The sequence below is a fragment of the Zophobas morio genome, unplaced genomic scaffold, assembly GCF_036711695.1.
Source record: "Zophobas morio isolate AGI-343-1 ecotype UQ-CSIRO unplaced genomic scaffold, CSIRO_AGI_Zmor_V1 ptg000422l, whole genome shotgun sequence".
Classification (NCBI taxonomy): domain Eukaryota; kingdom Metazoa; phylum Arthropoda; class Insecta; order Coleoptera; family Tenebrionidae; genus Zophobas; species Zophobas morio.
Genome location: NW_026972526.1, coordinates 100,977 through 126,471, shown reverse-complemented (window position 1 = coordinate 126,471; position 25,495 = coordinate 100,977). Strand labels below are relative to the sequence as shown.

General features: G+C 20.1%; 1 protein-coding gene and 2 long non-coding RNA genes across 3 annotated transcripts; 1 reads left to right on the top strand and 2 right to left on the bottom strand.

Annotated features, from left to right (window-relative positions):
• Positions 1 to 3,712: 3,712 nt before the first annotated feature.
• Positions 3,713 to 5,185, bottom strand: LOC135120802 (uncharacterized). The gene is made up of 3 exons (XR_010278745.1): positions 5,134 to 5,185; positions 3,878 to 3,925; positions 3,713 to 3,817 (listed from the first exon to the last, which is right to left on the bottom strand). It is a non-coding gene; the product is annotated as an uncharacterized LOC135120802 (long non-coding RNA).
• A 3,102-nt stretch (positions 5,186 to 8,287) lies between these two features.
• Positions 8,288 to 9,002, top strand: LOC135120818 (uncharacterized). The gene is made up of 3 exons (XR_010278755.1): positions 8,288 to 8,448; positions 8,609 to 8,795; positions 8,852 to 9,002. It is a non-coding gene; the product is annotated as an uncharacterized LOC135120818 (long non-coding RNA).
• Positions 9,003 to 10,588: 1,586 nt separating this feature from the next.
• On the bottom strand, positions 10,589 to 25,346 carry LOC135120796 (uncharacterized). The gene is made up of 29 exons (XM_064045123.1): positions 25,210 to 25,346; positions 24,342 to 24,407; positions 23,845 to 23,907; positions 23,486 to 23,579; positions 23,353 to 23,412; positions 23,229 to 23,272; positions 23,020 to 23,130; positions 21,824 to 21,883; positions 20,314 to 20,374; positions 20,158 to 20,240; positions 19,241 to 19,307; positions 18,270 to 18,420; positions 16,876 to 16,956; positions 16,731 to 16,817; positions 16,510 to 16,594; positions 16,378 to 16,454; positions 16,197 to 16,322; positions 16,011 to 16,139; positions 15,870 to 15,944; positions 15,502 to 15,630; positions 14,987 to 15,086; positions 14,846 to 14,926; positions 14,692 to 14,796; positions 14,522 to 14,616; positions 13,368 to 13,473; positions 10,928 to 11,056; positions 10,782 to 10,862; positions 10,665 to 10,732; positions 10,589 to 10,605 (listed from the first exon to the last, which is right to left on the bottom strand). Exons 1-23 carry the CDS (start codon positions 25,265 to 25,267, stop codon positions 14,780 to 14,782), a joined length of 1,905 nt encoding a protein of 634 aa, XP_063901193.1. The 5' UTR covers positions 25,268 to 25,346; the 3' UTR covers positions 10,589 to 10,605; positions 10,665 to 10,732; positions 10,782 to 10,862; positions 10,928 to 11,056; positions 13,368 to 13,473; positions 14,522 to 14,616; positions 14,692 to 14,779.
• Between the last annotated feature and the right edge of the window lie 149 nt (positions 25,347 to 25,495).

Sequence of the window (25,495 nt, the reverse complement as noted above, 5' to 3'; positions counted from 1 at the left end):
CTAAGAAACTATGAAAATAAACAAATAAAAGCTTACTTTTTAATAACTTTATAAGAACATATGTATTTAATACGAACTATAATACTTTTATAGTAACTTTATAGAAACAATTATACTTTTTTTTAAGACAACTAAATTATACAAATAATGTTAAAACTTCTATTTCATTAATTTTCTTTTTATCGTTAAAACATTTTTTCTTTTAACTTTATAAATTCTTTATACATTTATTAACTAAAAAGTTAAAAACTTTTTTATATATATAAAAAAAATAAGACAAACTTTTATTTGTATTTTATTACTTTAACAATAATAAAATTATTGAACAAATAAACAATAAAACCGTTGAAACGATGGGAGGAGGCAAAAAAGTAATCAAGATTTTAGTGTATATAAGTTCACGTGCTCTCTATTAGTTGCACGTGAAGCTGGCTTCTAACTATTTTTAAAATGGAAATATTAATAAAATTATTAAAAAAAAATTCTGTTTATTTTTTATTTTATACTCTTGTTTTACTCTTTTATTATTAACAATATATAGTAATCATAATAATAATAATAAAACAAAAAACTTTTATTATAATAATATGAATAGAATACAAACAAGAAGAACTTTTACTTCTGACTTTCTTATGTTTACTTTTTTTTTAATATTATAAAGTAATAATAGAAACAGAAAAATATAATAATAATAACATCATTAAGAAAAACTTCATAAATTCTATTATAATTTTTAAATACTTGAAAACTTTTAATATCTACTATTAGATTATTTACTATATAATAATAATATGTATAAAACTTTTAATAATACTGATAATACCAAAAAAAAACTTTATTATGTATACTTATATTGCTCAGAACATTATAGTAATAATAATATATATTATAATTATTAGAAACAAAAATCTTTTGTGTTATTTACTTTTATATTACATAATAATAAAAATGACAACCAAAAAACTTATGTGCAAATAATAAAATTTTTATTTATTATAAAAAACTTTTATTACTTTTCTAGCAAAAAATAATAGTAATAGTAAAAAAAATTAATAAAAAAAATTCATTTTTTATATAACAAAACTTTTATATATCAACTTTTCATATATATTTTTTTATAAAATAAGATAAACTTATAATAACTTTTATATGAAATAAAATTTCTATTTTTATTTTTAAATATATTTACTTTTATACTACAAACTTCTATAAAATATTTAAGAATAAACATAATAATAATATAAGAAAAGTTAACTTTTAAATATTAATAACTATACATTACTATATAATAGTAAATAATAATAAATATTAAAACAAATTTTATTATCTACTTTAAAAACTTAAAAATTTTCTTTATTTACTGAAAAATTATATAATTATAGAAAAAAAATTTATATAAAAATTTAAGCATAATAACATTATTTTACTATTATTATTATTAAATTTATAATTAATAATACTTTTTTTAATATTTATGTTTATATTTATATAAGATTTTAATAATTATACACTTTTTTATATAATAAATAATAATCGTTATTAATATGAAATAAAAAAAAGAAAATTTAATATTTATATAAATTTTATAATATGCACGATTATATAGAATTTAATAATTATAAACTTTATATACATAATAATATTCCTTATTAGTATGTAATAAAGATTACAAACTTTAAACATTATATATATATATAAATTTGAATAAAAATTAATTAATATTAATAAACTTTTAAATAATATTTAATAATACTTGTATTTAAAAAAATTATATAAATTATAGTTTATACTAAAAAAATAATAATAAATGTAAAATTTAAAAAAATTAATAAAATTATATAAAAATATTAATATTTATTATTTCTTTTAATATTTTACAACATTAATAAGAAAAATATATAATGCCAGTATTAAAAAATATGCATAAGCGTTAAAATTTTTTTATAAATTTATATAATATTATTTATTTATTTTTTTTACATAAATTATTATAGATAATTACATATTAATAATAATTAATAATATTTATAATTATTAATAAAATATACTTAATATTCATAACTTTATTATGAGGAAACATATGGAGCCCTTTTTGACAAAAAGTTAATGCTTCCTTAAAACGATTCAATTTTTCTAGTGCTAGAAAATATTACTTTTAGTAAAATAATAGTAAATAATAACAATAATTACAAACAGTCAAATTTATTATTCAATAAAAAAAATTACGGTATTAGGGTTGACTAATATATATGATTTTTTAATGTATTACTTACTAGTAAAATAAATATATAAAACCTAAAGAAATCCGGTAGAGCGCCTTTAGATTATTTTTATCAATTTTTAAAACTTTCTCACAATCTTCTATTGTTTTTCCGAAATTTTCTAATATATGAAAATTTCAATAATAATAATAAACAGAATAAAAAAGTTTAAGTTTAAAGTTTCATCAGACTGACAAAATAAATAAAAGTAAGCAAACTTTTAAAATCTACTAAAACGATATAAAATAGAAAAACAATATAAATTTAATAAAATAATAAAATATAATAATTAATTTGTAAACTTCAAAAGAAAATACAAAAGTTAAAAAAAATCTAAAAGTCTTCTTAGAAAAGTTACAAAATTATCTTGATTCTAAATATTAGCAAATTTATTAACAACATTTTTTTTTAAACTATGTAACAAAAAAATAGTATTATAGATTGAAGTCGTTAAAAAAAGATTATTAAACTTTTATGATCTCTCTTATAAAAGTTATTAAAATTTCATTTAAATGCCAAAATATAATAATTTAGAATAAAAAATTCTATAAAAGTAAATTAAAAAAAATTTAAATTATAATTAGAAATAAAAAAAACTTATAAAATTAGGAATTTAAAATTAAATAATTAAATAATTTATAAAAATTTTAAATTATTTGATTAAACTAATTAACTTTTGCTATTTAAATTTTTTATTATAAAAATTTAATTTGCATTTATTTATATAAAATATAAAAAGTTAATGAAATAATTATAAAAGAGAGTAGAAGTTTAAAATTTGATAAAAAGACTGCTTTATTGTTTTTAACATAAAAATAGATATTTTGCTTTCAGTTATAAAAAAATAGTAAATTCAATAACTTCTATAATAAATTTAGTTTAAAATTATACAACGATGTTAATTAAAATAAGAAACCAAAAATTTTTAATTAAAATTAACAAGATTTCATAATTTATGATACTTTTCTATAAAATTAAATTAAAAAAAATAAAATAAAAATAAAAGTACACAGGATACTTATAAAGAGAAAAACAATTCTTTAATAAAACTTTCATATAAATTTTCACTTCTAAAGTTTGTAAAATTAAATGAATTTATAATGTACGAAAAATTATTAGAATAAAAAAAACAGGAAATCTCTCTTTTAGTAATTTTTTAATGATTTATAACATTCAGTAACTTTTTTAATAAGTCCAACGGTATCTTTAAAGAAAAACAAGAAGTCTGTCATTCTTTATTAAAAAAAATGTTTTCCAATACATTTAATAAACCGTTAAGTAGATTCAGGTTCTAAAAGTTTATAATTTGCTTAAACTGAAAATGTGCAACAATTAATAACGATGAAAAATAAAAAGTCTTTAAATTGAATTATAACAGAATAATAAAATTAATAAAGCTTTAATATTTAAAAAAATTAAAATAATAAAGTTACTTAATTTAAAATTGCACAACGCCTTATTATTATATAAAGAAATAAGAAGTTTCTCATCTTGAAGGCCACGCTTTATAGCTTCGGTGTACAAGCGAATCGCGTTTTTCAAATCTGTTTTTTTCCCTGATTTAGCAATTGAATTCAAAACAATAACTTCTACTAAAAGTCAACAAAAAATTTAACCTTTTTTATACTCAAGATTTCCAGAGTCTTTTAAAAACTCAGCAATTTCTGTATAAAAATATTAAATTAAATCCTGTGAAATAATTTATCTGAGAAATATTATAATTTAGATATAAAAAATAAAAAGTATAAATTTATATATAGATATATTTTTAATAAATTAAAGTTTATTAGTAAAAAATAAAACATAAAAAATTAAATTTCCACAAATTACTTTTTTAATTTTTGTTTTTTGTAAACTTTACTAAAAAAAATAATAAAATTTAAACTTTTAATAGATTTTTAGATATATCTTCCCACAGAAAGTTTATATGACTTAAAATCAATATAGTATAAAAAAATTTACATTTTACAAAATTTAATTTTTTAACTTTGAAATAATTTAAAACTTTTTAACTGTTGGAAAAAAGTGCGCAAATATATCCAATAGAAGATTCTGTCTAAATTGCAGCCAACTATTAAGAGACTGTAGACAGGATACATAGACTTTTGGAGTTTGGTTTCCTTCCATTATGGAATTTAAACTATTGTCGGCACGCTTTAAGTTTCTATTTATGTTATTTGAAAGTCCTGCCCACCAAAGCAACTTCAAGCTCTGGTGCAAGCGCAGGCTAAGTTAAGAATCACTCATCCATTCTCAACCTATTTTGCTAACAAGCGCTATAGTTTAATCCTAGTGAACTACGCGTAGGAGATTAGGAATAACAATAGAGAAAATTAAAATATGTAAAAATTTAAAATTTAAACATAAAAAATGGTGAATAAAGAAACCGAACGGTTAACTTTAATATAAACTATAACTTGATTATCCTAATGAAGGTTCTAATATTCTATAATCAAGGATTAAAAAAATATTAAATAAACAAATTTAACTGAATAAAATTTTCGATAATTAGACGTTTAAAAGAAATTTTAATATTATAGTAAAAAAGTAAAATAAAAAAAATTACGTAAAAAAAAAAATTTATTTTTTTTAATATTTTTGTCTTAAAAAGAAATTAAACTTTGAAACCTCCAAAAAAATTATAATTTAAAAACAAAATTTACTTATCAGTTAATGAAAGTGAATTAATTTTACAATAAAACCCATTAAAGCTATATTAAAAAACAAATTTATAGAATAATCAAAATATTTATAATTATAACAAGTTTTAAAAAAAATCTAGAGTTGGAGTTTTTCTTAAACTGAAAAATTATAAAAGACATAACTTGAAATTCGACCAATCTATACACTTTATTTTTTTAATTAAAGTAACCTTCATTGCTTTTATTTTCGTATTTAAGGATTTGTAGAGCAGGCAAATCTTCTGAGTTAGAAAAATCTTTCTCAGTAGCAGTCTCAGTCATAAAAATTGGATAACGATTTAATTCCTTAACCCATAAAAATTAGGATTTAAGAATTTTCAAAATTAAAAAATTACAGGAACTTGTAATTTATAACAGAAATAAGCTATAAAATTAACTTTTTCTATATTTTCTTCATCTAAATTTAAATGATTTTTGTAACGAGGTATTTCTCCTTTTATATAGCGATCTATGAAGTCATCTTGATCACATAATTTAGAAGAAAACATTTTTAAATAAAATCTAAAGTAAAAATTTATAATTTATCTTTAACGGTTTTAAAAATATTTCCTGACATAATATTTGATAATAGTTACAAGTAAGTCTTTTAATAGTAACGTAACAAACATGCAAGCTTTAACGTTTTGAGATAGTAAAGACTTTCACGTGACAATTGACCAGAAAAAAAATACAAAACAGGGTAGTGAAGTTCTGTAATAAGTTGGTTGAACACAATTTATAAGTAGACCATCTTTTTGTTTCAATAAAATATTTTACTTTTAGTGATAAGTTTATAAAATTTAATACCCAAAATAATACTTCTTAAGCATGACTTATGAGTATATAACTTTAGGTTTATTTTAAGTTATCCCCTCAATCGAAGTAAGATTTTTAGTTTTTCTTGAAGCATTACCTTATAAAAACATTTATTCTATTTGAATTGGCTTTTTGTGGTGATCGTCTTTCATCCTAAGGAACTGGATATGAGATGTCCAGAGCTACAAAGCAAATAGTTTGGATTAATATAACTGTAACAAAAATTAATGATTAGCTTTACTTTGGTTTTTGTTGATATGTTTTGAGTTATTAATTAACTTTTCTTAGTGCAAAGGGTATCATCTTTATGTAAGTTCGATAAGCACACATTTGAATGATTTTATAAGGAATGCTGAGAGCTTTGTTGGAGCATATCAAATAGTTGCTAAATTAATATCTAATAATAACCACATTTTTTATTAATTGTTAGGTTCAAATTAAAAAATTTTTAAATGAGATTTAATTCCTTGGAAGGTAATTTAAGTAAAACTTAACGATATAACGAATACACAAATTCTTAAAGACAAATAATGCTTTGACCTCTTTTAGTATAGAGCTTTAATATAGTTAAAAACGTCAAAAAATATTTATATATAGGCTGATTCTAAATTAATGCACCTTATTTCCTTTATTAAAAAAAAGCTATTTTTTTAACAAAATCTTTAAATTATATTCAAATATAATATATCTATAATGTGCAGTAGCGACGTAAAAGGATAGTGCGTAGTAACATAATTTCTTATTTTTTATTTTTTTCTAAGTAAATAACAGAAAGCAGTTTACGATAAAGTGTAGTCACGGCTTCAGTTTAAGATTAACAAGTCAATTCTTTTACGTTATGTTAGGACAAATTTAGGCACTAATTATATAGTGAATTAAAAAGGATCGTAGTAAAATGAGAATTTTTAGGTAATTCCTTATTATCAAAGTATTTTTCGCAAGAGGATCATAGGAAACTGAGAAATTAAATTATTGTAATCCCTTTTTCCAAAATTCTTTTTTTATAGCTAATTACTATAGATTCTTTAATGGTTTAAACTTTAAACTCTCTGGGCAGTTGTGCAACGCAGTTGGTAATATTAACTGCTTATTTTTATAACGCCAAAGTTTCCTAATAAACTGATAAGAGGAGTACCCTTCAAACGGGGGAGGCATATCATAGTCGTTTTATTTAACAATAACCTGTTTTTTAGTGTAAGTTTACTACCTTTAGTTTAGTAAAGTGTAGAAAAAAGCCATAGCCTTTTATTTTATTTATTTAATTACTGGCTTATTGCGAGCGTGATTTTTAAGCAGTTGCTGCTTAATCAACTTTTCTCTATCATTACGCAGGTGCGGAGGCTTCAATTTTTTAAAAAATCGCAACGCCATCAACTAAAACGGATGCGCTTCATCATCACAGTTAAATAAAGTGTTTGTTAATAAAACGTAATAGCAAAATAATATTACTACAAGTAATAAAAAAAATTGTTTAGTTTCAGTACAGTTATATTATTAATATATATATTAGGTTAATAGAAAATAAAATATATTTTTAGCATTGTTTCCCTTATAAAGGTCTTAAGATGTTTTGACCGCAAGTACTTGGTGTACTAACGGGAGTCATCAATAAGAGCCGGTTAATTGTTATGATGGGCTACCGGCGCTAGTAAACCAGTATTCTGAAATATTATAAAAAGATATTCTTGAATAAGCTCGAGACTACACTCTCTAGGTGGTTGGCTTTTGCGCACAAACCAACATTCTCATACCGCGATTTTGGAGGCAGGCCTAAACCGTCAGTGGGCTATTCCCAAGTTGTATAAAAGAAGTTGTTTTAATAAAGTTGCTTTCTCTCTTTATAGGAAGGGAATAAAACGGCTATGGATTGTCTGGTTTTAGTACGGAGTTCAGCTTAGTCCAGGTGGCCTGTAGTATAATATTTACTTATCAACAACTTTGTCTGATGCTTGATCGAACCAACAACTCCGAATACTCGAGCTCTCTCGAATTTATCGAATATATTTTGAATTAGTTCGCGTTCCCTAAGAAGAGAGTAGAGCATTACTTTCGAAACAAAACTAGCGCTTTATGCGGAGCAGGTGGACGGCGATAAAGTGCGCGGTCCCTTGACTGGTAAATGAGCTCGCTCTCCACAGATAACTGTTATGCCTGGCTAGCCCATCGGAAAGAGCAATGGCATTACAATGGAAAACGGCGTTCAATGAAACTAAATGTAGGTCTCGTTAAGGAGCTTCATGTTGCATAAACCTTGCTGCGTCGCGCTAAATGTGCAAACACTATTGCCTTGGAGTTATACGCCCAAGCAACAGATGTGTATTAATTCAACGCAATACGCATACAACCGCCATGGGCATTTGTAATCGACGTTGGCTCCGAATTATTCCATTCAAAAACCCACGTGCTCTTCACGCCATCAAAAGTTAAAGGCGCCAACAAGGGGACAGCGCGTTTTGCTCTTTGACCTCACGGCGACATTCTATATAAAACCCTCTAAAACTAAAGTAGCATTGCGGTCACCGGCCTTTTTTTTGTTAGCTTTGAGCCTTTCATTGTTTCCCTGATGTCGGATTCCGAGGACTCTTGTAGCGAACGCGACTCTTTGCATCATAGTGAGGGTGACAGTAAAAACTCTAGTAAGTCGTCTGTCAGAAAAAGAAAACAATTGAAGAAAGAAGATCAAAGAAAAGGTGTAATTTTTTACAAGTATTCGCTTTAAATTTTGTATATTACTCTGTACTAACGCCTTTTTTTCTTTACAATTTTTTTAAAGTTAAAGTAATAAATTAAATTTAATACAATAATTAGTTTACTAAAGTACATCTTTATGATATATTTCTCAAAACTTAGGAACTGCCTCTTCAGCCAAGAAAAGCAACAAAAAAAAATTGTTTATTACAATTTTTTTGTTAGTTTTAATTCTCTCAGGGTCTATTCCTTACCTTTTTGTTGCTTACGATTATTTCCTATCTTCTCAACTTGCTGCTAATCTGGGTTTAGCAAAAAGCCCTTACAATCGTGTGATGGCCTTCTACAAGTAATGAAAATAAATAATTTCTGTTTCAAGTTGAGATTTTTTTTATATCTTTTTAGAGCTTACAATCCAGAAAAAGCTAATGATAAACATGTGAAGCGTATACTTTCTCTTTATAAAGGAAAGCACAAGCAACTTTACTCGGCTTTAGAAAAACGTTATAAGGTTCCTTCTGGAACTGTTTAGGCTCTTGCCGAACTCAACTCTTTTATAATAAAAATAGAATAAAAAAGTTTTCATTTTTATACTTTTTATATTGATTACTTATTACATTTTAGTTTTAAAAGATTTTCAATAAAGTTAAGGTTTATGCACAGAAGTTTGAGGTAGTATAATAATTCTGCTTGGTCACACTTAATTTTAGGTAAATAACTTTTTCGGATATAGCTTTTATGAACTTATCGAACTAAGAAAGTCTAAAAAGTTAAGATCCCTGATAACAACGTTTTAGTCAAAATTAATCTTTTTTATAAAGTTGTGGATTAAATGTTCCAGCTTGCTTTAGCTCCACGGGGCGGGGTATAATGAAAAGCTGATCGTTTTTTATACTCCAAATGCGATTGATCTTAGACATTTTACACCTCTTCAACTTCAGTTCATTTTTCGTTTTTCTAGCAGCGAATAGTAGTAAATAAACACGTTTATAATATCCTTTTGGGCTGCAAAGTATACGAAAAGATAGTAAATAAAGATTGTTAACCACAAAAGAAAGCCGAACAAAAAGTTCTACTCTGGTACACTATTGGCTAAAATGTATTGTAAATTTTATTATTTAAAACAATTTTAATTGACTTTTAAGCTCGATGAAAATAGAATTCCTACGATAGGCTCTTTTTAAGGTTTAAATTTTGGAGATAGCAAATTCAATATATTTAAAATAAGAAATCTTAAAGTAAAAGCCTTTTTAGTAAATTTATATGCCTATAAAAATAACGAATGCTTAATACTTTTCTCTTTGTCTCATCATTTTTAAAAACTCCAAGATAAAGAAAATTTCAATTATTCTTCCTAATTATCTAAAAACGTAAACCTGCTTCACATTAAATATATAATAAATCCAAAATCATCGTAGACAGTTATGGTTTTCATATTATTTTTTTAAGTTACTAAATTATTATTTCGTTTACCAAAATTAATTCAAAATTTAATGGTAGAAGCCTACTTTTGAAAGAATTATAATTTTCGTTAATGCTTATAAAAGGAAAAATGAAAAAATTTTAATATTTAATAAACAAACTACACTTCTAATAAAGTCGTGATCAAGATTTTCAACTAAAAGCTAGTTGTGCAGCGCCAATCTTTTAGCTGGAAATATTAAAGTAAATTAATTTCAAAATTATTCAAAATATGTTAAAATTAATTAGTACTAAGTTTAAACTACTTTGCTCGAATGGCATTACCACTGTTGAAAAAAAAAAGAGAAAAAAACGCAAGCACCAGAATTACTATAATAAGATAAAAAATTAATTAAAAGGAATTATATTAGTAGTAATAATTAAAAGAAATCTCGAGTAAAAAAAGGGAATGACCTTTAGTAAATAATAAAAGCAATAATAATAATAATAAACAGATTGGGTATAAATAAATAAAAAAATGATAAATTATTATAAAAATTCTTGAGATTCGCAACAGTTTTATAAAATTTATTTCATTTTTTTTCAAAATTTACTGAAAAATTCTTTTCAAAGAAAAACTTTTCGCTTTTTGAAGTTAAATTCAAAAAGTTAAATACCGAAACTATTATTTAAAAAGCAGTAAACTTGTACAAAATTTCTTATAGTAAATTTTTTTTCCTCCTTTAGATTTTGAAACACTAATAATTATAATTATAACTTTAATAAAAGTAATAATGAAAAATAATAATAATTAAACTAATTTTTAAGAGTTCACTATATTCCAAGTTCTTCTTTTTTAAACTGATTTTCGTTTTTTTTAAATCTCTTTATATAATGATAATAATAATAGTAATAATATTAATAATAGGGCAACTTTTTCTTCTGAAGTAAAAGAATTTTCATTCCCTCCTTTTCGACGTTTCCCAAACGCTGATTTTAATTCTCTAAATTTATTCTTTATATAATAATAATAATAATAATAATGATAATAATAATAAATAATAATAATAATATAATAACCAATATAAGCGTGGCGTCATTATATACAAGCGAATCATCAGAATTGTATAGATGAGCGTTAGAAACAAGAAGTTCAATATCTTTTTCAAAATCTTTTAAGGACTTGTACTTATTATTTTCAATACGAGTCTTTTATATAATAATATAATAATAATGATAATAATAATAATAATCATAATAAATACATAAATAACTGTGTATAAAAGAAATAAGTAAAAAAAAAATGAATAAAAATATACTTGAAAAAAATTTAATAGTTTATAATTATTATAAATATATTTAAAAAATTAATTATTAAAAAAAAAGAAACTCCTGCTTTGCCTCGATATATAGACGGTCTAAAAGATTTCTTTTGTTAAAAATGAAAGAATAGTAATTAAAAAGAAAGAAATATATATAACAGTACAAAATATTAAAAAAAAAATAAAAAAGTTATTATCAATAATAATAAAGCGACAAATAATAAATATAATAATAATAATTCACGAAATATAATAATTAATAAAAAAACTATACAACTTAAATATAATATAAATTAAAATTCTTTTCTTAATAATAATTATTAATAAAAATATACATTTTACTTTTGTACTTCGAATATTATTTCATAATAATAATGACAAAAAAGAGATTATGTAAATAAAAATTTTCTTAGTTAATAATATAATAAGAAAAAAAAGATTATAATATATAAATAAGTAAAAAAAATTTATAGTAATATTATTATGTAGTAACACAATTAGTAAAATATATAATAAATAATTAATAAAAAATAATAAGCTTAATAAGAATATTAAAAATGTAAAACTTTTAAAAAAATACTATAAAATAATTAAAATAAAAATAAAAAATAATAATATAAAATTTAAAAAAAGTTTAATAAGTAAAAAAAATAATAATATAAATTTAAGAAAAGTACTCAACATGCTTAAAAAAATAATGAAACTTATTTCTTGTAGAAAAGATATTAAAAAGTATTAAAAAATAAATAATTTTATTATATAGTGATAAGAAACTTTATTAATAAATTTATAATTTTTATAAAATGACGAATATAAAAATGTATTAAACTTTATGAAATAATAACAACACTTTTTTTTCAAAAACAATAAGAAAACTTTACCCTCCAAGTATTAATATTTAGTAAAAATAAAATAAATAAGAAAAAGTTCATAGATAAAATATTAAGTAAAAAATAAATATGTAATACAATAATATATAAAACTAAAAGTGAATATAAATAATAAATTTAATAGAAAAAAAGTAATAAAAATATTTTTAAATATATTTATAGTATATAGAAACTTTTATTTTTTATTATTATTTATTTTTCATGTGAAACAAAAAATTTTAATATTATTATATATTTTTAATCTCATTATTATTTAGTTATACAAAACTTTTTTTTTAAAAGTTTATTTATTTATCCGTTAAACAATAAAACTTAAATACTTATAATTATTTATTATAAAATAATATAATTACTAGTAAATATTTAATATTAAGAAGTCGATTCTTAATAATATTAATATATTACAAAACTTTCTTATTATATTTGATAATATATAAATATTATATTCATAAATAAGTAACTTTTTTATAAAAGGGATATTATAAATATATATAAATAATAATATATTTGCAAAACTTTATTTTTAAGAAAATTTTTTAACAATAAATAATAATTTTAATAGTTTTAATAAATGAGCAAAACTTTCTGTTAAATAATAATATTCATATTGATATAATAGAAAAAGTTTCTTTAAAAATAATAATCTAAATAAATAAGTAAAACTTTTTTATAAAAGCAATAAAACCAATCGAAGATATAAAATTTTCATTAACAATAATATAATTTTTAAAAATATTTAAAATATATAAAATAATAGAAATAAAAAATCTTATACTTTAAAATATAATAATTAATAATTATACGAATATAATAAAATAATAAACTTCAATTAGAAGTAAATTGAAGTTAGTAGTAATAATAGAAAAATTTTATTCATATAAAATAATAATTAAAATTAAAAAAAAGTTTTTAAAATAAAAATATAATAATAATAATACAAAAACTTTATTTATATAAAAATATAATAAAAGTTAAGTAAAATATAAAAAAAACGTTATTTTTTATAAAAAATCTAATAATAATTAAGAAACAAAATTTTTTTGAATATAAAGATTATAATATAAATATATAAATTTTATTTATAAACAATAACACAAATACTGTAAATCTATTCAATTATAATAATAATGATATAAAAACTATATTTATATATATTTTAGTATCAATAATAATAAAACAGAACTATTTAAAATAATAATAATAATAATGAATAAAGAAATCTGCAAATATATATTTTTCTAGCCCTCAAAAAATTTTAATAGCTTTAATAAGTAAAAGTTATAACTTTTAATATAATAATAAAATAACTTTTATAGTTTTCAAGTCCATCAAACGCTCAATAACAAAATAATAATCGGGATATTCTGTTGGCTTGGGAAGATGAAGAAATAGACCACAAACAAGTCGATTGTCACTAGAAAAGTTAATATTAAAAAAAAATAATGAAAACAAAAATAACAAAACAAAAAAGTATAAAAATAAAAATAGTGAAAAGCTAACATATTAAGAAAGTAAAGAATAATAATAAGTATAAAAGAAATAATAATAATAAAAATAGTATTAGTAAGTAAAAGTTTAACGATCAATTAAAACAAATTATTAATATTTAAAAAAAAAAAATTAAATAAAAATTGTATAATATCAAAAGAAAATATACAATAAAAATAAATTAAAAGTATAATAATAGCAAAAGTGAAAAGTTTTGTAAATCTATTAAAGCAAGAAAACTACTGAAAAATAAAAAAGTTATAAAAAATAATAATTATAAAAGAACATATAAAACTGCAAAGTATGTAATAACGATACATATTTAGTAAAAAGTTAATAAAATATTAATATATATTATAAAATTAAAAGAGTTAAAGAAAAAAGCTATAAAAATCTACTAAAGCAGAATACAACTAAAAATATTAAGTTACTAAAAACCAAAAAGTTTTAAAAAAATTATAATATTAATAAAACTATAAAACTGCAAAGTAAACAATAATAATAGACTCTTTATAAATTTAATAAAAAACGCGAAAGTATAAAGATTATTAAAAAACTTATAAAAATGCAAAATATACGATAATAACACACTTTTTATAGAAAGTTAATAAATTAATAATAGTATATATATAAATAGAAAAAGAAAAGTTATAAAATTGTATTAAAGCATTAAAAAAATAAAACTATAGAGTAGATAATAAAAGTTTTCTTAAATATATTTAATTTTAATTTTTTTTAAAAACATTCGAAAGAAGAACATTTTTTATGATAATTTAAAAGTTTCCTATATCGCTTTATTAAACATTTACTTAATATTATTATTATTATTATAATATTACTTATAATAATATTTCTATAAAATATGTCTGAGAAATTTCTCTATTACTTTTCAAAAATTAAAAAAAATTATTAGTTTTAAAAAGTAGTAATTATAATAAAACATAAAAATTTAAAATAAAAATAATAGCAGTTACACTTTCAAGTTTTTAATGGATTTAAAGATTTTCCGGAACGTTCGTTTCAAGCTATTAGGAACCACGTGACTTGCCATTGACGTTGTTTCAGATTTCTATAATGATGATGATGAAGATGAAGATGATGATGATATTAATAATAATGATAATAATAATAATAATAATAATACAAATTTTTTTATTTTTTGTTCAATAAAATCACGATTGCGCGGAGCAGAAAAAGAGAGCTGCCGAGAATTTCTATCTTTACTGTAAACTTCATTCGGTTTTGCGGACTTTAAAGATAATAATTTATTTATCATAATAATAATTATAATAATAAACTTGCTCGGTCAAAGTCTGCTTCCGCAAAATAATTATTATTATAATGAAGAGCTTTTTCTCTGCGCCCGCGACCAAGATTTTCTTATTTTATAAAAAATTAATAATAATGGCAGTAATAAAAAATATATTTATGTTAATTACCAGAGACCACCTCCATCTCCTGTGCTTGAAGAAAACTAAGAAAAGTATCTTCATAAATTTTCGGTATTTCGCTAGGAAGTATTAAACGGTTTTCAAAAGACTAATAAAAATTAATAATAACAATAATAAGGATTCATAATAATTATAATAATAATAGTAAAAAATTATATTTACTTTTCATATAATATATTTCCTATATATAATTTAAATAGTTTTTATTAAAATTTTATATTTACAATAAAATAATAATAGTAATAAACTTTAAAGTATATTTAATATTATTATATCGTTATATATTAACTAATGTTTAATAAAGTTTTTATCTAAATTTTATATTTTTTTTATGAAATAATAATAATAGTGGTAATATTAAATTTTGTTTTATAAAAAATTTTAGTTGTTGACTGTGAATAATATTATTTCTATAATTTTTTTAATATTTTATATATTTATTTTTTAAATAAATTTCTATAATAATAATAATAATAATAATAATAATAATAATAATAAGAAACTCCTCCGGCTTCCATTATTAACTTTCTATCAATTTCTTCAAAAATTTTCATTTCTTCTTCGGTTCTTGCGAGCATCTCGTTAACTTCTTCCAGTGAATGAGCGCTGTTGTCTTTCAAGTCTTCTTGTTCCTTGTAAAATAATAATAGTAATGATAATAACTATTAAAGATTTCTATTAAAAAATATAAAAAAGACCAGTTTCGTAAAAGAAATAAATAGAAATAATAATTTAAAAAGTGGATAGTAATATAAAATAATAATAACATTTTGTAAATTTGTAGTAGACAAAAAAAGGAAAAAAAATTAATTTATATATAAATACATGCAAAAAAAGATATAAACTATTCATTAAAAAAATAGATAAAAACTTCTTCTTCCTTTAGCATGATTTCCAGCATTTTCCGCCGTTCGTCTGCGCTGGTTTTCTGGTCGAAACGTCCGGCCTTCAAAGTTTTTACCAATCAAAAATCGAATAAACTTAACACCAATCAAATAAAAGGGAATAATACCTGGATCACTTTAGCGTCCATATTAAGCTTCCTCGTGGCCGTATCAAGAATATATTCCTCAATCGAATTGGTTGTCACAAACTTTAGGACGCGGACCTCTCGCTTCTGGCCAATTCGGTGAGCCCTGTCCTACAGTCAGCCAATAAACAAAAGATTCCATCCATCCGGAAGGCTCTGCGCCTGTACCTCCGCCTGCATGTCCTGATGAGGGTTCCAATCACAGTCAAAGATGATGACGGTGTCGGCGGCCTGCAGGTTCAAACCGAGCCCGCCGGCTCGAGTGCTTAATATGAAGACAAGATAATCGCTATTCTGATGATGGAAAAGAAAATAATGAAGGATACGCCAAAAAATGATATACATAAACCTCGCGGTTAAAGATATCCAACAAATCACCGCGTTCCTGAGAGGTTGTCTGGCCGTCCAAGCGTATATATTTGTACCCTTTTATACTAGTAACGAAAAATCTATCATAAAAAATTTAGAAGAAAAAATAAACCCCTATAAAACATGAAGTCCTCTAGCAAAGTTAATAATGACGTCATTTGTGAAAATAATAGCACTCGATGGCCAGTCGCCCTCATCTGCATTAAAAATAGTGAAAGAAAAAATAAGTACAAAAAGTTATTATATATAAATATTTGCTAAAAATTTTTATTTCCTTTATTATTTCTTATATTTTATTTATTACTTATTATAATCATTAAGAAAACTAAATACTTTTGCAAAAATTCTATCCAACAGTTCAAACTTCGCCGATACTTTATAAATAAAATCATTGGTCTGTTTAGAAGGATTCACGTGACTCTTTTAGAAGAATGACAACATCCGATAATGCAAAATCAGCTAATAATGAAGGTTTTACTTCGACCTCCTCGAATAAAAACGGATGATTGCAAACTTTTCGCAGTTGCACCATCGTGTTGTTGAGGAATCTGGCCTTCGCCTTAGAAAAATTATTTAATGTGAAATAATCACTAGTAATATATATAAATAAGGAAAATACTAAACAAAAAAAATAATAATAAAAAAAAATAATGAAAAGTTAAACAGCTAATAAGAATATAACAAAAAGTAATAAATAGTTAAATAAAATAATTATAAAGTATTTAATAATGAAGAAAAGTAGAGTTAAAAAGTATAATATTAAAACTAAATAAAAAGTAAATAAAAAGTATAAATAAATGATAATAATCAGAAATGTATATATAAAAAATATTAATCATGTAAATATAGAAAGAATAAACAAAGTAATAATAAGTAAGCAACTTATATGTATAATAACAAATAAAAAGTTTACGACAGTCATCAATATGGAATTATAACATATTATAATAAATAATAAAAGTAGAATACAATAAAATAAGAAAAAAAAAAAGTAAATATTTATAATAAACGATAAAAAATAATAAATAAAATTAAAATATAAAATAAACTTCAATAATTTATAATTTTAAAAAACTTGTAAAAACCAATCTTGTATAATTATAAAAAAAAAAGTAATAATGATAATAAATATATAAATTCAATTACAAAAAAAAAAAGCAATAATTTATAAAAAAATACTAATAAAAAAATAGTAATAATGAATAATTAATAAATAAAGAAATTATAAATAAAAAAAGTATTTTTTTATATAAAATATAAATATTCAATTGTAAAAAAACAAAAAATTATAAATATATACAATACTAATAATAAAATATATATAACATTTTTCAAAATATTAACAATAATAGTAGATAATAAAATAATACGAAAATATAATTATACAAAGAGAAACAAAATTATAATAAATAAGAAATAAATATATATATAATAATAAGTAAAATCTATAATATTATAAGAACATAATAAAGAATAATACTAAAATGATATAATAATTTTGAAAAAAAAAAAACCGCAAAGTATTATTGTTATAGAAAAGATAAATTTTCAAATATATATAAGCTAGAAAATATATATATATATAACAATAAGTAAATATATGACAATATTTATATGTAATTATAAAGAATCATACTGAAAATATAAAATTCTCCAAAAAAAAATAAAAAAAATCCGAAAACTCCTAAGTAAAGAGGCAACCACGTATTACTATGAAAAAGATGAAAACTTAAAAAATTATTAATAAGTAAAAAATATGAGGATTTAAAAAAAAGAGTAATAAAAACTAAAATAATAAATAAAAATACAAAAAATTAGTAAATCTTCATTTGTTATTAAAACTTTCTATAATAAAAAATAATCTTTTAAAACTTTAAAAGCAGAGCCCGTCACGAGGATTCGCTGCTTTATCTGCGAATAAATTTGCTTCTGTAAAGGAGACATTTGTATCTTTAAAATATGAGTGGTCTTCTGGGGAAGTTGCAATAAAACTTCGCTTTTCATTCGTCGAAGAATAAAAGGACTACGAAGAGAAAAAAAATTATGAAAAAAATTCAAATACAAAAAAAAATTAAAAATAGAAGTGTATAAGTATTATAAAAAGTAAAGAAAAGTCTATAAAACATAATAAATAAAAATATTATAATTATATAAAAAGTTAGTAAAAAGTGTAAATATATAAAATTTATAAGTAATGACACCAAAAATATTATAATAATGATATATATAACAAAGAAAACTAAAAGTAATAAAAAATTAAAAAAAATAAATAAGAGAATCATAATAAAGTAAAAATATGTATTAAATGTAATAAAAAAAAATTTAGCAAAAAAATAATATTAATAATAAAATATAAAAGTAACTTTTATTTCGTTTTAAAATATAATATTTATACCAAAATGTGGAAATAATAAATAAATAATAATCGAAAATGAAAATTTTGTATTATAATTATAATAAAATAATAACTTTTTAATAGTAAAAAAAAATATAAAAAGGTGTAAAGCTTATTAAAAGTAAATAATATTTGTAAGTAAGTAAATAATATGAATACAATAAATATATATAAAACGAAATCAATATAAATAATAATAAAATAACAATAATAAATAAGTATATATTATAAATAAAATAAACATGAAAAAACAAAATATATAAATATTTAATAAAATAGTAATTATAAATAAATAAATATATATACACTATAAATATAATAATAATAAAACATAATAGATATCAATAAGTAAAATATACAATACAATAAATATAATAAATAAAAATTCATAATAGTACATAAGAAAAATTAATATTATTTACAAAAATAAGATAAAATCATTCAAAACCGAAGGACTTTGTGTAGTCCTCTTATAACAAGCATTGTTTCTTCCTTGCTTAGTTCTGTTTTTTCTCCTTTTTTATAAAAAATATGTAATAAATACTTTTATGATAAAAATAGTTCGAAAAAATTGTGATAACAATAAAATTTTTAAATATAATAAAAATACTATTTAATAAAAATTGTAATAAAAATAGATTATATACGATATATATTTTTTCTAATCAAGAAATTTAAAAATAATATAAAATAATTTCTTAATAACGTAAAATTGTGATAAAAAATAAAATATATAAAAAAATTTATAATACAAACAAAATTAAAAAAAAGTCAAAAAAATATAATAAAATAGTGAATTAAAAAAATTAAAATAAAATATTTTAATATACAAATTAATTTTTGATTAAAATAAAATAAAAATGAAGATCTATAACAAAAAAATTGTGATAAAAAATAAAAAATATAATGAATAAATATGTTTGATATAAAAATTGTGATAATAATAAAAATATAAAATAAGTATAATATATTTCTTAATAATAAAAATTTAAAATAAAATATTTTAATATACATACAAAATCGTAATAAAAAGAAAACAAGAAAAAATAAATAGAATAGAATATTTTTAAAAGAAGAAAAACGAGATAATAATAATAAATACATATAATAAAATATTTTTCAATACATAAAAATTGTACTAAAAGTAAAAAGATAAAATAAAATATTTTTATAAAAAAACCAGTAAAATTAAAAATAGATATTTTTTAATACAAGAAGATTGTAATAAAAATAAAATATATAAATTATAATAATAAATACAAAAAAATTAATAAAGAATATATAAAATAAAATTTTATTACACTAAAAAATTATGAAAATAAAAAAAAAATGAAAACCAATTCAACAAGTATGAAAAAAAGTAACCGAGAGACTGGAATGGACGATTGAACCAATCCTCAAACGTATCGCAACTCTTGAAAATATCCGGAAGCAAAAAGTTCATTAATCTGCGAAAATGAGACTCATAAATAAAAAGTTTCGAATTATAACGAACTTTAAGAGCCAATCAAAAAACATTACCCCCAAAGTTCGGGTAAATTATTCTGAAGGGGCGTTCCAGTCAGTAAAAGGCGATGATGAACTTTTTATATATATATATATAATAATATTAACAATAATAAAATTACTGAAAATATAATAAAGTGAATAATATAAACTCTTTACTTATAAATATAATAAAAGCACTGAAAAGATATATTCGACTATTAACTTTCGTAAATGTACAGATATAAATAGGTAGATTTATAGTAATCAAAATAATACAATAATATTAAAAAATAAAAGTAAATGGTTTAATAAATTTAAAAATATTTATAAGAATTAAAAATAATGATAAATATAATAATAAAGAACTGTTATAAAAGTATACAATAATAATATTATATAAATATAATAAATAAATATACAACAGAAATCAATAAATAAAATAGTATCAAAAATAAAGTTATACAAAATAAAAACTATTTAATAATATACTTTTAAAAATAATAGAGGATAATAAATAACAAAACTTATATATATATATTTAATAAGAATTAAAGTATCCCAAATATAATTTAAAAATTATAGAAAATATAAAATATCAAAACTATTAAAATTTATATATAAATTATAATTAAAAATATTTATATTTCTGATAAAGAAATTAAAAAGAAATAGAAAAGTAAACATAATAAAGAATATAATAAATAATAGAAATTATATAGAAAATATACTCAAAAATATTAATTCTAATATATTAAAAAATAATAAAAACATGAAAAAGTATACAGAATAAAAAATATATATATAATAAATAATGTACTCCAATAAATAATTATATGTAAATTTTATATAAAACAGTCAAGTTAACGTTAAAGACTAATAAAAATATATAAAATGAGGAGTATATAAATATATTTGCTAAATAGTAATAAAGAATAATATCTAATATATAAAAATATTAATAATCCCAATAATATTATTATATATACAATATATTTAAAGTAAACAAATATAAACTAAACAAGATGAATTATATAATATAATGTTAATATATTATTGATAATAATGTTAATAGAAGCTTATAATATATTAAACTAATAATATAATATTTTTATATAAAAATAAAAAAAATAAGATATTTACAACAATAATAATACATAGAAGCCAAACTAAATAAAAATAATAAGAGATAAAAATACATACACTATTATTATATATTTACATAAAAAAAATACCAAATATAAATAATAACAATAAAAATAACAGGAATAAGCTAGACAAATTATAATATAATAATAAAGTACACAATATAAAATATTTTATACAAAATATATTTATGATAACTTCAAATAACATATTATAATAAACTATTATATATAATTTTATAAAAATATACAAAATATATACATAAGAATAATAATCTGAAATAATAATAGAGTAAAAAAGTAAATAATAATATAAACTTTTATATGATATATAGCGATAATAATATAAAATAATAATAATAAAGCAGAAAAAATAAATAAGTAATAATAATAATAGAAACTTTTATAATCATTTTTAAGCGTAGTCGCGAGTTTGGAATCGGCATTCTTCAAACGATGCCCTGAAAAATAGTAAATGCAGTAAAAACAATAACTTCAATTTAATATTTATATAACTAAACTTATAGACTATATAAGAATATAAATCTTATTATAATAATCATATTTAAAAGAATATTGAATATATAATATCAATATAATAATAATTATCTCTACCTAAATAAAAAATTAAAACTTTTTATATATTGTACTTGTAAACTTTATAGTAATGAAGTTTTATGTTTATATATAAAATTAATCAATAAACGTTTAATGTTGATATTTTAAAAAACCCATAAACTATTTAATAATAATTATTTTTATAGAAATATAAAAACGAACTTTTATCTCTTTGTAGAAAAGTTTAAGTAACATAATAAATGTCTAAATATATACGTAAAGAAAAATAAGGTTAAAAAATATTAATAAGGAACTTAATATTTATTAAAATAAAAAAAAAAACAGTAATATATACTTTTCATTATAATACAAAATAAACTTCACAACATTCATAATATTTTTATAAAATTCCTTTTACATATAAAGTAATACTTTTTTTAAGTAAAATTTTTAAGAATATTTAATATTATTATATTTTAAAATCTTTATAATAAATACATTAATATTTTCATCATAAAAAAAATAATAACAATAATAAACTTTAAATTTTAGTAAACTATAAAACTCTCATGAAAAACCAATAATAATTATAATAAACTTAATAATAACAATAAGAATAAAATAAAATATTCATTTATATTAATAATAAAAATAAATAAATATAATTCTAACAATAATAATAAATTGCAAAGTTCATAGAAAATACAATAAACTTTACTATATAAACTTTTCATAGTAAACATATTACAATAGAGATAATAAAAGTTAAAAAAATATAAACTATAATGAAGACTTACAAAAAAAACAAAGTTAATATAAAAAGTAATAATTATGAAAATTTACAAAAAATAAAAAAATAAAAACTCTACACGTAAATAATAATAAAGAAAACTTACAAAATATAAATCAAAATTCTGATAGTATTAATCAAATAACTAATAATAAAACTTACGAAATGTAAATAATAATAATTATAAAAACTTAACAAAAACCTTTTCATAAAAAAATTTCGCAATAACAAAATATATAATGAAAGTGCCTTCATCAATTATAAGATAACGAAAAGGAACTTTCGAGAGAGTCGATTTATCTTCTTTGTTTATACACATTTCGTACGTCGTCAAGCAAACATCAAAGTTTCCTTCTTTTACTAGAAAAAAATTAAAAATATATATTTTTTACAAAAAGATTACTAATAATATATAAATAATCGTAATAATAATTATAATATAAACATATAAAGAATACGTTTTTCCCTTAATTTTATTCTTTCAGATTTGTTTCCTTTATATCTAAATATATACAATAAAAATAATACATTAATAAAAAAAAATAAAAATATTGGTTAATAAATAAATATAGTAATAAAAACCTTAAAATTCTCAAAGTGGGCGACCATTTTTGAAACTCTAAACTCCAATTGGTGAGCGTTCTTTAATAATAATAATACTATTAATAACAGTAATATATAAAATAATAATAGTAATAAAAATAATACAACTTACGATAAAGGAACCAAAATGAGAAAGGGATAGTTAAACTTTTTATGCTCCACGAGATAACAAATTAGCGCAATACTTTGTATTGTTTTGCCTAAACCTTAAAAAAAAAGGGAATAATAATATAAAAATAAATAAATAACTACAATCAAGATTATTTATGTCGAAACTAAAATGAGACGAAGCAATTGGTAGTTGTATTTAAAAACAGTCTGCTATTCGCTGAAAAAGAGGTTTAGCCAAGTTTGTGTGTGTTTTATTTTTGTATATAATAAACTATTATTAGTTAAATTTTTTATAAAACTTTTAATAAACTGACAATAGTAATAATAATTATAATAAATATTTTTAATATAATAATAAACCCATTTCATCTGCAAGAACTCCGTTTAAGTTATTGTTAAATATGGAAACAAGCCACTCTAAACCTGGAATAAAAAAATTTATAATAGCAAACAAATAATATATACCTAAAAAAAATTTCTATAACAAAAAGTAAACACATACAGAAAAGAATAGATAATTTTAATAAATTTTATTATACAGGAAAAATAATAAACAAAATATAACAAAAGATATATAAATGACTAAAAATAAGCAAATTAGAATATATAATATATATATGTATAAGCAGAATAATAATATTTTTATATGCCAGCACGACAAATAAAGTTGGAGTAAACAAAAGATATTTTTAAATTTATATTACTTATAATAATAAATTAGAGTACATTTACAAAATTGGTTATAAAATAAAATAAAAACAATTATAGTCATAAAAAAATCTGTACATAACTATATAATGAGCTCATGTACTAAAAAATTAGAAATCTGAAAAAATAGAATATAATAAAAAAAGTGCCTTGCATTTGGTAAGGCTTTAGACGGCCTCCCGTAAGCATGCTTGGTTGCTTGTCTATCACTTCTCCTTAAAATATAATATATAATAATAATTATATAATAGTAATATTAAAAAATTATTTTTATTATTTTATAAAAAGGAATAATAAATGCAAATAAAGTCAGTGAAATATTTATAAAAAAAAACTTCTCTAAAAGTGGTGATATAAACTTCAAAGGCGTGCAATAATGACGACCAACTGTTTTTTTGTATGAAAGTGCCCAATTTATATATATATTTATATAGGCATGGAATAATCAGTAATAGCAACCTTAATCTTAACTTTTCGCATTCTCGCGAGTAAATAGGACTGGTCTTAAAAAGTGTGCAGTTTATATACAAATGGGCAAATTGTATTTAATAACAAAACGTTGCTTTTATCCTTTTTTTTTTTAGCGATACATTAAAACTGCTAATAGACAATTTTTATGCATTAGGTACCAAATAGCCATTCAATAATTCTACCTAAATGTTACGTATTTATTAACAAGATTGAACCAAGACCGACCAGAAAGCGTGCAAGTAAAATACATTAGGTACGGGATAATCAATAGCTGCATCCGTATAACTAAACACATTTTTACTGCGTCATGCGTGAAAAAACGAGCATAAAAAATCTTTATAATCGGTGGGCTGCGCCATGGCGACTTCCTTTATACGAATAATAACTTTTTTACAAGTAAATAAATTATGCTATGCAATATAATAAATAATAATCCTTTACACTTTACTCTAAAAATTATAAAACTATTAATATATATGAGTTTATAAGCCTAAAAAAAAAGGTAAAAATAAAAAAGCCGAAAGAGTTTAAAGAATTAGGACTCACCCAACGCATGTGCAATAAAATAATAACTTTTTTTTTCATCTTCAGCATCAAACTCCATGTGTCCATCCACGTGGACAGCTCCAGGGTCTCCTTCCTCTAATGCAAATCGCTCATTTTTGAAAATTTTATTTCTTTGAAGAACAAGACGTTTAAATTCATTGATCTAAAAAAATATAGGATAAAAGTAATACTTTTCCATTAACAAACTAAAATATAACAATTATAAATTATATATTAATAATAAAATTATTCTTAGTAACGATAATAAAAATTTTCAAAATAATCA

What these genes read in the sequence shown, in the direction of transcription:
- LOC135120796 (XM_064045123.1), bottom strand. Translation starts at nt 25,267, where the DNA reads ATGGAGTTTGATGCTGAAGATGAAAAAAAAAGTTATTATTTTATTGCA. An exon ending in TGACGGGCTCTGCTTTTAAA is followed by an intron (nt 16,957 to 18,269) that starts GTTTTAAAAGAT and finishes AATTTTTCTAAG; the next exon opens with GCGAAGGCCAGATTCCTCAA. An exon ending in GGACTTCATGTTTTATAGGG is followed by an intron (nt 16,455 to 16,509) that starts GTTTATTTTTTC and finishes CTAGTATAAAAG; the next exon opens with GGTACAAATATATACGCTTG.